General features: G+C 29.9%; 1 protein-coding gene across 2 annotated transcripts; it reads left to right on the forward strand.

The window, feature by feature from the left end:
- Positions 1 to 272: 272 nt before the first annotated feature.
- On the forward strand, positions 273 to 12,322 carry LOC130444648 (sorting nexin-16). Of its 2 annotated transcripts, none has more exons than XM_056779900.1 (6): positions 273 to 412; positions 475 to 729; positions 805 to 988; positions 7,982 to 8,290; positions 9,336 to 9,472; positions 12,135 to 12,322. In XM_056779900.1, exons 2-6 carry the CDS (start codon positions 593 to 595, stop codon positions 12,199 to 12,201), a joined length of 834 nt encoding a protein of 277 aa, XP_056635878.1. In that variant the 5' UTR covers positions 273 to 412; positions 475 to 592; the 3' UTR covers positions 12,202 to 12,322. The 2 variants fall into 2 exon arrangements, with proteins under 2 accessions (XP_056635878.1, XP_056635879.1); XM_056779901.1 differs by having other exon boundaries at positions 290 to 417.
- Positions 12,323 to 13,132: the final 810 nt, after the last annotated feature.

The following is a 13,132-nucleotide window of genomic DNA, read 5'->3' on the forward strand; positions in this document are numbered from 1 at the left end:
AGAAACATCAAATAATAAAATTTCTTTGTTGGTTATCTTTGTCGTTTTGAGTTTTGAAAAGTCCACTAATTCTATCAACATTCACTTCAACTTACCTTGACATAGGATCTTGTGAGCTTTGATTGAGTGTTACTTATGACGTAATGTCGTTTTCGCCGGGACCACAACAATCGTAGTCGCCATGTGGAACGACCAAAAGAGTATTTCAGACACTGTGAACGCTTAGTGGAACGCACCCTTAGTGTGTTGTCTCTGTTCCAGTTTAACCACCTCCTTTTCTCTGTTGTCAAAAATCAAAATAATCTTTTTCTTCAATCCCCTTTTAGTTTATTAGTTTTTGTTTTGTTCTTTGTTGCTTCGAAGCACTTTTTGATTGTTAGCGATTACTATGTGACATTCATTCAATTATTAAGTACAGTTAACTAAAAGTTAATTTAGGTACAATTATTTAGTTTTAATATATTAATTTTTTAGGTTCATTTAATTACATCACATTTGAGTTGTCTAATTAAAAGTTTAATCGTATTGTAAATATGTGTCTTTAACAAATACAGTAATTATTGTAGTTAAGTTGATTAACTTTATTACAAAAATGTGTGATAGTTCAACTGGTGATTCATCTCCTCCACAACATACAATTTCTATAAGTAAATTGGATAATGATATAACTGAAAAAACAGAAGAAAACACTACAACCGATTCAGAAGAATATTTATCCGAAACTCTCAGGTAACAGCTTTATTAGGAAAAAGTTTTTTTATCGTCAATAGTACTTACAAAATGGTTTTTTTTTTAATTTTACAGATATAAAAACTTTCAGTATTCACAATCTAATGTTTCTAATATAACTTTATCATTACAAAATTCAAGAATCGAAGAGGAAAATGGTAATGGTGATACTTCTATCCCCAATGGACATATTATTTCAAGTAATATTCAGATTCCTATTGTTGGATATGAGATTATGGAAGAGAGAGCTAGATTTACAGTATGTAGAGAATATTTTGATTACTAAAAATATAATTTTTGAATTTATCTGGTCTTAATGACTGAATGAACTGGAGCTGCAGTTAGTTATTTTTAATAATTATAAAAATGATTGAATGAAATGAATTGAATAATTTTTCATATTAAATATATTTCAAGACCTTTTCCATATTAACATTAATTTGTGGTTAGATGGATACTTACTCAAGTAAATAAAATAATCTGAAAATATGGTTATAAGTTATAAACTTGTTTATAAGCGCATTAAATATTTATTACTCCAAGAGTAGAATTTTGTTAGTCTACAATGTTGAAACTTGGTTTATGCAGCCAAAATTAAAAATTAACATTAAACTAACAAATTAAATTACTAGTTGAAAGACAATTGAATGATTCTTGTAGTTTGTGTAGAAAATTAACACTAAATTCAAATTACAATTATACCAAGGGTTTGCCAACTTTCATCTTAGTTTAATTCCTTAATTTTGTGACATTATGAGCACAGAATATGTGAGGTCAGGTCAGTCTGTGTTGGTGGTATTGTTTTGTTTACAACATCATTGTTCTGCATTATTGCGCTGATATGGGTGTTTTATTTTTAAAACTGATATAAAAAAAAGGCAAAGGCATGGACTAAAAGTCAGCAATGTCCTTTAGACTATGGTACACTGATAGACAGTGTCAGAAGCTTTCCACATATGTATGAAAAAAAGGACTCATCTTACAAAAATAAAATGAGAAAACAAAATGCCTTTGAAACCATAGTGGTGATTGTTGTCAAAACAAAACAGATGAGTGAACTGGTTTTAACAGGAGGTTTTAGTCCTTCAACAATTATCCTTAATTTTAATTCAGTTTTAATTTTGGCTGCATAAACCAAGCTTAATTGATACAAAATAACAAATTAGTATGAAAATGCCAAAAAAAACTATTACTTATCCAAATAGAGGAACAATTTTATTGAATATTATGATGAGAAAAAAGGCTACAAAGACTTATTTTCTGATAACTTACAAATATTTAATAATTTAATTAAGTCAATTAGTTTTCATACAGAATCTGAGTAGAAAGAACATAAATAAATAATATTGAAAAACGATCAGAATTCGCATAAATGATAAATAAATACTTATTAAAAACATGCTAAAATGTCAGATGAGTCATTTGACATTTTGGCTACATCTTTAAATGTTATACATCTCTAGATCACTAATGATGCTAAAGTATATTTGAAATGATTATGATAAGAAATAACATACTTTTCAATAAATGCTGCTTTTGAATATTTTCTGACTTTAAGCATTATGTATACTGTCACGTCAGATGCTCTTACTTAATACATCACTCAATAAGTCGTGTGACTGATACACATATGGCGCTGGCATTGTTAAATCCATATGATGTTTATGAAGTACCAACTTTCAAAAGACTATGTGTAAAATTTTATGGCATTATGATTAGTCAGAAAAAAGTGACAGTTATTTAAGTGAAGCTACCTTTGTTATTTTCATATGAATGGATTCAAAACCATTTCGTGTGTTAATTTATCATATTGCTTTTTGATAAAAAAAAAATACTGTTTAAGCTCAGCAAAGTCTTCAAAAATTTTATCTGGACTCTGCTCCATAGAAAAGAACCATTTCTTCACAAAATATGTATATTTAACTGTAAATTGAAATTGCGTGTGATAGTTGAGGCTGTACAGATATCAGAAGGCATTGTGTGCATTTTGTATAAACTTTTGACCATGAGAAAATGAGAAAAATTTTTCAAAGTGGGTGCGGCGTTTATTCACAGTCGATCAAACACAACAACGTGTTGTTGATTCAGGGCAGTGTTTGGCCATGTTTACACCTAATAAATCAGAATTTTTGCGCCGATATGTGAAAACGGATGAAACATGGATCCAGCACTTCAATCCAGATCATCATCTGAGTGGACTGTAGCTAGTGAATCATGTCCAAAGCGTCTAAAGGCACAAGAGTCAGCTGGCAAGGTTATGGCTTCAGTATTTTGGGATGTACATGGAATATTGTCCATCTACTCCAAAAAGGAGAGACAATCAATAGTAAATACTACATAGAATTTTTGGATAATATGTTGAAGAAAAAGCCATTGTTTCACCAAGACAATGCGTCGATTCTCAAGTCAATGGCAAAGATGGTTAAATTGAGTGAATTACACTTCGAATTACTTCCTCATCCACAGTATAGACCAGATCTGGCTTCCAGTGGCTACTGGCTATTCGCTGATCTCAAAAAAAATGCTCTCCAGTAAGAAATTCAACTCAACTGAAGAAGCAATCAATTGTATTGCTCTTGAAGGAGATTACATTGATAGATAAAATCTAACTAACCAAACAAAAAGTGTTTTTTTTTTAGTTAAACACACGACTTATTGAATGATGTGTTAGTTTCATCATTTGCTGTTGTTCTTTTTGTCATATCACCACTAATGAAAGATCTCCAACATCATGCAATTATTATTTCTTATGTTTTTTTTGTACTTTTGCACGAGGAAAGTGAAATTTTATCATTATTTTTAATTCATATATTTTCAAGATAGAAAACAGTCCATAGACTGCCTCTAGAATCTGCTACAGCATCGCTGTGTCGCAGAGTTTCTGCTCCAGGGTTTATTACTAATGCTAATATACTAATACTAATATATAATCCTTTCAAAGTAAAATACGTCTCTAAAGACTTGAATTAAATAAATAATTTAATAATTAACAGCAAATCCATGAATGTATATACATATGACAAACAAACATAAATATAACTGTAAGAATTTTGCAGTTACTGAATATAATTAAATTAAATGAAATCAACAGAGTGTAACATAATATAGGTAAATGTCCAGTCCAGTTAAAATTCCAAGTAGACCATTAAGTTGTTTCTGGTAATACTTTTGATTTATTTAAAATGTAACATTATTTTCTAACTTTTGATTGATGTTTTCATTAACTTACTTCACTTCCTGATATCAGAAAGAACTATTGAACAGTAAGACAGTTATTTTTGCCATATTTCATGTCGAGAGCTTAAATCTAGGCTGTTAGTAATGAAAAACTAAGATAGACTTATGCAAATGAACATGGCAATTAATGAATGGAACATATCTAGAATTTTTATTGTTCCAAAACTATATTTGGATCTATTGATCATCATTTTCAAATATTTCAATGTTATTTACTGCAGTGATCGAACGAGAACTGGTATATTCGGTGTATATGGCCTGTTTGATTTATTTTTAAACTGAGTTTAGAATAAAATTTAGTAAATGCACGGTATATTAAATATTTGGTTTAAAGAATATTTATTTAAGTAACTTTTGAGTAGTTAACGTGAAAGATACGTGATAATAATTTATAAGAAGCCTTCCATATTGTCATGGATTAATGTTTCAATAGTATGAATGCACCTCTCACTTGTAATTTAGCCAGTCATACTTCATACTCTGTTATAGAATTATGCAAAGAATATAAGATAAAATTGATCTTACTGCCCCCAATAGCACACACATATATTAACTATTAGATGAGGCTTATTTTAGTACTTTAAAAGGAGTTTGGAGAGATACGGTGTACTGAATCCATATCTGATTATATATATTTTTAATTAATTACATAATTGATAAGTAATTTAACAATTTCATAAAATAATTTAGATATTATTAAACGAACTAACGTGACTCGAAAAGGTCATAACAAGAATTATGTTTTAAATTATTAAAATTACTCAAAGGAATTTAAAAACAGTATATGTTTAGAAACAAATACAGATCATGTTCACTTTCATTAGAGGTAAACAATACCAGCCTTGTCGAGTAGATAATAGCAATGAAAACACATATATATTGCTGACACTTCATATGGAAGAGAGAGTATTAATCGAAACATGATTTCTCGACATGGTAGTTCGTCGACTTAGTAAATTAGGTCGGTTTTACGTATATTATAGAAAAGTGCATTTAGTGTCAGAAGGCTTAGCCGTAAGTACTATGTTAACGTAATAAACGCCCAGTGATTTTTGTATGTGAAGATATATTTATTATTACTGTTCCTGACCAAACACCACAACGGTTTTAAATTGGAAGTTAAAAAATAGAGGTGTAGTGCCAAAAGATAGATTTCCCAGATTATTGAAACAATGTTTAGAAAAATTGGACGAGAATAATAGAACATAAAACAACATAATATCGGTGTTTTGCGCCTCTGGAATTTACCTAATAAACAGACAAAAAGTGCTGAAAAAGATGCCACCCAATTTAGAAGAACCAATGGAAGTTGAAAACATATTACGATTAATAATGCTTTCAAAATATGTCTAAACACCTTTATTCTAAAGAGAACTCCACCACTGCAAGAAGAAAACAAATTCAAGTAGAACCAGGAAAAAGCATTGAAAATGTTAATATTGGCGATACAATCTAAGAAAACTTTGAAGAAGAATTACCCGATCTAAGTCAGAATGTATACTCAGCATCATCAACATTCAAAGAGAAAAAAAAAGACTTCTAAAAGAGTCAGGACTTACAAAGATTCTGATGATTCGTCACATAATGAAGATCTCGAATTTAACTAAGATTCTTCTGACAGTGATGTTGATGAGGCAAATTCAGCAGAACAAAAGACCGGAGACTTTGTTTTGTTGGAATTTTCATACCAAGCCAAAGATTCTCAAGAAGGTTATAGGAAAAATAAAAAAATAACAGATCCAAATTCTGTGTTCACGTGCTGTATACGCCAGTCAGCAAATTACAAAAATATATTTATTTTACTGAGGTTGAAGACATTACAGTTGTAATGTTGTACAGAGGCAACAAAAATATTGTCAAAGTTAGTTCCTGTATCTATTCATTGTGCCAGATATACTTTTTGAGTAGAATTTTAGTAGTTAGATTTTTTTTAGTGCCTTGGAAAGTTTCTTTTTTATTTAGTTTTTTATATCTACCTACTGAGAGGTTGACAAAAAATGTTTTTTGTTTATCTTTTTTCAAAAGTTCTGTACTTTTGTTACATAATAAACCAGTATTATTTAAATATTTAAAGACACTATTCAAAATTATTCAAATTGCTGGATATATTTTTTAAAAATGATTTTTGATGTTTCAAGTCAGAAACACGATTGACATACTTGAGTTTCAACACAATTTAGTCTGTGTCTCAAGTCACTGCCCCTGTGGAAGTGACTTGAGACACCAAAAGAAGAAATTATATTTCTGATTTTTTATGTAGAGGGTATCATAGTATAGTAACAGACCCAAAATATGACGTTGATTTGGATGATTTAGCTTGAACAGTTTCTTTTTAATACACGCATAAAGTTCAAAATTGTCTCAACTGACCCAACTTATCTAAACAAAAGCAGGAGAATCTGCCCAAATTAAAAACTTAGTCGGTTTGGAAATGATCAATACGATGGCTAGAAGAAGTAGCCACTCTCATAAATAACTTGATTCCCTGCAAAATTTTTGATCACTAAATCGTTGTTCCTTTAAATATATACCTATATTTGAAAAACTATGAGATTTGTTTTTCATCACCTATTCCATTTCCTTTCAGAATGTTCAATTAACTTCTAAATAAAATAAAACATAAGAAATTCATCCTTATGGCTGATCTATATAGTCAAAATTAGGACCTCTGCAATAAATCAACTTAGTTTTACTATTTAGAATTTCATGAAGATCTTTAAATTATAAATGATGACTTACAAATGCGCAATCGCAGTCCAAATATTAATAAAACCGTAATTTAATCAATTCTAAGAAAGTGATAGCTAAAACCCGTCGATCCCTAAAAATTAAATAATCAGAATATTTCTGTAAATGCACCCAAGAGTTAAACACTGGAACACTTATCAAAAGATCTCGCAAATATATCCACGGAAAACTTTAATTCTTTTTACAACCCTCTAGTGGTAGTTATTTATTTCAAAGACTTAAATATTACATCACTCAATAAGTCGTGTGACTGACATACAGATGGCGCTGCCATTATCAAATCCATATGATGTTTATGAAGCACCAACTTTCAAAAGACTATGTGTAAAAGTTCATGACATTTCGATAAGTCAGAAAAAAGTGGCATCCGTTAAAGTGAAGCTACATTTGTGATTTTCAAAACAAAGGTTTCAAAACAATTTCGTATGTTAATTTATCATTGCTTCTTGATGAAAAAAAAAACTACTGTACAAGCCCAGCAATGCCTTCAAAAGTGTGATCCAGACTCTTCCCCATCGAAAAGAACCATTTGCTATAAAATTATAATTTAAAATCCTTGTCTTATTCTAAAATATTTTTTATTCTTAACTTTTTTCCCAAAACCAATAGCTGCAGTGAAAAAAATAAAAACCATAATTTATGTTTTTTTTTAATAAAATGAGTAGAAAACAGTAAAGATTTGAAATGTAATACGATTCATAATAAATGCTAGGAATAACAACCTCGAGCCAAAATATATGAACATATCCTATGTGCCATCGTTCAAAGATTTGATGTATATTTCTTTTGGTGCCACACGCTATTTGAATACGATTCTTGAAATCGTTGATATCAACAATGGATGTCATGTAGAATAATGATTCAAGGTAACCCCATAAACAGAAATCACAAGGATTTATCTCTGAAAATCGAGGAGGCCAATGTTGGGGTCCTCCTTGACTCATCTTAATTTTATACGAGCAATCACTTCCTGAATTTAGAAACATCCTTTATAAAGAAATATTTTAGTTTGTTTCAAGGTTTGCAATATCAACACAATAAATACATTCAAATATTTTAAATGGTATAGATATTATATTACATTTAAATTTAATTCACATAGTCGACATATGTAGTTGATGTGAACTTATCATAGATTGAACATGTAGATAAAATATGCCCTTGTAAGCGTGCGAAGAGAGGCTGTTTATACGTATTTCATTCTAACATTTAAATCTATAATGTTCTACCTTTTTTATATATTACACACCTGGTTACCATTTTTAAGGTCTACAAGTTGAAAGTTGAGAATAAATTGACGGGTGGTTTCTGGTATGTCTTCCGGCGTTATACAGACTTCGTCCGTTTGTGCAACAGGCTAAAAAACAGATACCAGGATATAGTACAACATTTACCTAGAAAAAGATGGCTGAAGAATAATTTCGATCCCATTTTTTTAGAAGAAAGAGTAAATGGCTTACAAACTTTAGTGAATGCTATTTTAAATGTACCTGAACTGATTGGATCACAAGAAATTCAAGACTTTTTTTGTTTAAATGAACCTCCTGTATACTCTGAAACTAGTGAAGAAACCAAAGTAAGTATTTAGATAATTAACATTTTTATCACTAAATACTTGGCAACATTTTATTTTAAAGACCATGGATTCATTTTATGAAAACATTGTGGGTCATTGAGGTACACTGATTCATCAGTAACCAGCTGTCACTTGGCATCACATACAAATTCTATGTCATACAATCTGTAGGGGACTTGCATAGTTTAAAAAAAAATGGTGACTAAAAATTGATACTTTTCTTGGAAAATTGCCAACTGCTAAAATATTAATTTATCTTATAACAATATATATTGTCTAAGTATGAAGTAAAATTGATAATTCTTTAATTATTCTATTGCAGGGTTGGAAAAAAACATGTTTTTCATAAAAAAAAACAACAAGAAACATATTTTTCTCTTAAAAACTGCTTTTTTGTGTTTTAACCAGTTTAAAATTATTTGCAAAAAAACGAGTTTAAATAATGTTTAATTCAGTCAAACAAGAAAATTAATGATTATAAATTACTTTGTACCAAATTGCTGCCCAATAGTAGTACCAAAATCGTATTTTACACAAAAGTTATAAATAATTATATTTGTGGTCGTTATATTCACATCAATATAAAATAGAAGTCAGTAATTTGATACGTTAATTGAACTTCAATTGTCTGAGAGACACTTGGATTTGCTTAACGTTGGTTCCCATTATGAGCGGTCAGTGTACGATAAATCTTAACGAATACAATAATAACTTGAAGTTAGGTAGGTAAAATGTGTTTTTCCTGGAAAAAGAAACAATAAACATGTTCTTTTTGTTTAAAACTGTTTTCTTTTGTGTTTTAAACAATTTGGCTCTAGAAAATCGAACAATCATCCGATTTCGATGAATTTTTTCTTAAATCTTCGTTTTTACGGCGGATTTATGAAAAAAATATGGGAATAAAAAAATGAAAACTTATATTGATTCGGTTAGAGAGGTGAGTGTGCTAAAAAGTTAGGACAAATGTTTACTTTTGGTCTGCTTTTCAAATTCTGTATTATTTTGTTAAAACATGCCAACTCTCTTACATAGTCGTTTTTTTCAGGCAATATTCGAAGCCTTAGAAGATACTATTAGTGAACTCAAACAACAAATTCGTGAGAAAGATACTTCTATTGATTCCTTAGAAATGAAGTTACATTCCCTAGTGACTGAAAATGACAATTTAAGAAAACTAATCAGGTACGATATCATTTCGAAATCCCTTCTTTAATTCAATATTACTCATTACTTCAGATATTAGTGAAAAATGAAAATAATTTCTTTTATATTAGAAAATTATTTACTTAAAACTTTAAGGTCAACACGCTCGTGTTGCATTCCACATAGAATTTCAACACAAACAAAAATCTCATGGATAGGAGAGGAATTCAAAAGAGATCAAGATATGATGTCTTCAATTAAATATCTTTTAATTAAATGAAAAAGGACTAAGAATATCCTTTATATTTAATCAATTGTATCCTAGTGATGAACCATCTCATAAGAATACCATTAACTTATGTTCAACAACTATCATATTTACCTAATGGACACTAATTCAGTGGCTCCCAACTTTTTTGTACCCTTTAAATATATATATATATATATATATATATATATATATATATATATATATATATATATATATATATATATACAGGGCCGTTGTTTCGAAATCGTTACCAATTTTTCGTTTCTCTGTTTCTTCTTCAACTTTCCACAGTCGTCAATTTCTGGAACATCTTTTATGTAGTGATGAACCATATTCTTCATTCTAACTTTTTTCTTCCGTATAGCTTCGGCGAGAAAACATTTTTCAACATTGAGCAAAAATCACGTGTAAAACAAACAGATTTCCAGTGACTAGTGATTCATTTGTTTCTGCCTCTTCCGTCGCAACGAAGCTTCGAAAACAATCATGTGACACGAGCGAAACGAAGCGGACGGGCGCTGCAATATTAGGGTTTAAGGCGTTTCTAGGCATCTAGAATTGCTTTTTTTTAATAAACTTATAGTTATAGGACATTCTATCAAAACAGTTTCAAATCATTTGTTCTCAGAGAAAAGCTATGAGTACCTACCTGTCTACCAATACATAAGTATTTTTTTTTCATCTAAGATTGATGTACAGTTTTAAACCCAGATATTTAGCCATTTGTTTTTATTGGTATTATCAACAGGTCGAACCAAAATAGATTGAAAAATATAAAAATAGGATGGTTGATATGTATTTGTACAAAATTTTTACTAATGTCCTGTATTATTAACTACGTGTCGTAAATTGGTGCCAGTTTTTATAGTATTGTGTATATGAATAGAAAATGTTCAATTGTCTACAACTGTTTTACAGATTGTTAAAAATAAAAGATTTGTTTATTATTGTCTGTTCTTAGTATCATTAGTGAATATGTCAGATTTGCAATGTTTTCAGACACAATTGGTTTGCACCAATCAGCACAAATGGAATGTTTATTATTTTTAATAGCACCGAATTTTTTATGTATAGATTTTTTCATTATATGAATTAATAACTGTCATATTTGTTTAACATAGATAATGATATTATAAAATTGTACTTATATATATATATATATATATATATATATATATATATATATATATATATATATATATATGAATTGTAACGAAGTCTTTGCTTTGCCAGCTATAGTATGAGAGATATCTTATTGGGAACGTGGCAATGAAACATCAAAGTGGACCAACTTATATATTTTCCGATTTTCGAATACTTATGTATTCATCGTCTGGGGAATAATTAATATGGCTATGAATAAAAGACAAGTTCATATAAAACAATAATTTTATCACCAAAAGATTGGCACCCTTACGGTTACCTTTCGACATAATCGACGAAGAGATTGAGACATTTATCATATCAGTGGACAAGCTTTTCAATACCCTCTTCAAAGAAAGTTTTCGCCAATGTAGCCTAACAGTTTAGTAACAATAGATTACAAAACAGACCTTGAAACTTCTAGAAATTCTGTAGACAAAGCAGTAATGGTGAATCTGCGGTTTTATTTAACCATACTGTCAACGTTGAACCAGGTAATCTGAAATGACATATTTGCGTCCTTGGCCACCTTCAACATTACGACCATCTTTAAACTTTTGACACCATTCACGAACAACACCATCACTCATAAAGTTTTCCCTTTACAAACGACTCATTCTCCGATGGCTTTCTGCAGTACTATGGCCTTCAGTCTGTAGGAAACGAATCACACTTGGCGGGAGCATCAATAGTGAAGGACATGTTGATGTGGTTGTAACACAACGCCGACTGCTGCCTGAATGTCAACAATAGCAGAGTGTGTATTGCGAGAGCCTCGCCGTCGCATACCGTCGGTAGGTTGAAAAAAAAGGCCCTCATATTTATATAATTTTATAACAGAAGAGACCTAAAATCAAGACGATTTAAAAATATACACCTAAATAAAAGGTCTAAGAAATAAGGAATTAAAAAGATGACTGACTCTCATAAGGGCACTAGTTACACGGTTCGTATCAAGTAGTATTGGACATTACTTATTCAACATTAGTTTTATTGAGTAAAATTGCAAGTGAACTTGAAAACATTTAATTTTACACCAAAATGGCACTCTTGATAAAATTCTATACTGTGCACCATTTTCGGATTAATTTGATTTGAATTGTTCAACTATTGTTCAACTTGTATAATTTGCCGCTGACACTCGTTTTGGCAAAAATTACGCTTGTTTATCAATAGGTATCGCTCTTTTCATACCTGGTTACGTATATAACTATTTCAAAATCAAATTGCACTTCGAGTCACTGCTTTTTAGAAACGATTTCAACATTTAATTTTTTTTATTTTCAGTAATTCGATGATGAGCTGTCAAAAATGTCAAAAAGAATGCGAGAATTTTCAAAAAATATCAAAATAAAGTTTAATTCTTTCATCGTTAATAAAAATTTGTATGTGATTATATGTTGACTAAATCAAATATTTTTATGAGATTTTTATATATATAAAAAATAATATTAATATATGCGAATTTATTTATATATTTGACTGTTTTTGTTTCCCCGTCTTATTCCCCATTCTATATAGGCGAGTGGCCAACCACCCTCAAAAAAGCATAGTAGTAACCAGATTCATACTGAAGGCTAATATTGATGGATACACATGTTTTCGAGGTCCTGAATCCGCATATGAAGTTTGTTTTTAATTAAATTTGGAAGAACCTTCTCAACCTCGAATCTAAAGAAAAATTTTCGATAAACATTGAGTCATAATTTTTTGCATTCCACTCGCGACAAGGCGGCGAAAAATCAATGTGGAGTCCGCACGTTTTTCGAAACGTCTAGTTAGAGAAACAAGAAAAAAAGCTTACTCAAATTCGCGGGATAATTGAATTTAAGTTTTTTTTGTGTATTTGCACTTGCCAAATATGAGTACAGTGCAAACTTGATATATAGAAGTTCAAGGGGAATGTGAAAACTTCGATACATTGAGGTTTACAACAACCCTCGCTTTAATTTGAATTATGGAGCAAAATATGGTATAAATGCAAACATAACTCACTGCAGGAAGATAAATTATATTTTATTTAACTGATTCCTTATGGATTAATTTCATTTTTGATGACAACAAAACTAATAAGACTTGAAATCAGTAGACTAATTCAATAAAATAATTAATTTAAGAATTATGTTTTGGTAATAATGACGAACAAATAGAACACTTTTGTTTTGTTATATATACGGAGTTCGTCCGATAAGTACTCAAACCGCAAAAGAAAAATCAAAATTTTGGAAAAGTGTTTCAATAAAGTCTCCTTTTACTATGATAATCTCGACCCAACAATGTTTCAA

Source organism: Diorhabda sublineata, chromosome 5 (genome assembly GCF_026230105.1).
Source record: "Diorhabda sublineata isolate icDioSubl1.1 chromosome 5, icDioSubl1.1, whole genome shotgun sequence".
NCBI classification, from domain to species: domain Eukaryota; kingdom Metazoa; phylum Arthropoda; class Insecta; order Coleoptera; family Chrysomelidae; genus Diorhabda; species Diorhabda sublineata.

Excerpts from the sequence above, each read along its gene's own strand:
- LOC130444648 (XM_056779900.1), top strand. The coding sequence starts at position 593 with ATGTGTGATAGTTCAACTGGTGATTCATCTCCTCCACAACATACAATT. Across the intron at positions 730-804 it reads TATTTATCCGAAACTCTCAG|ATATAAAAACTTTCAGTATT; the intron begins GTAACAGCTTTA and ends TTAATTTTACAG. Across the intron at positions 9,473-12,134 it reads AATTTAAGAAAACTAATCAG|TAATTCGATGATGAGCTGTC; the intron begins GTACGATATCAT and ends TTTTATTTTCAG.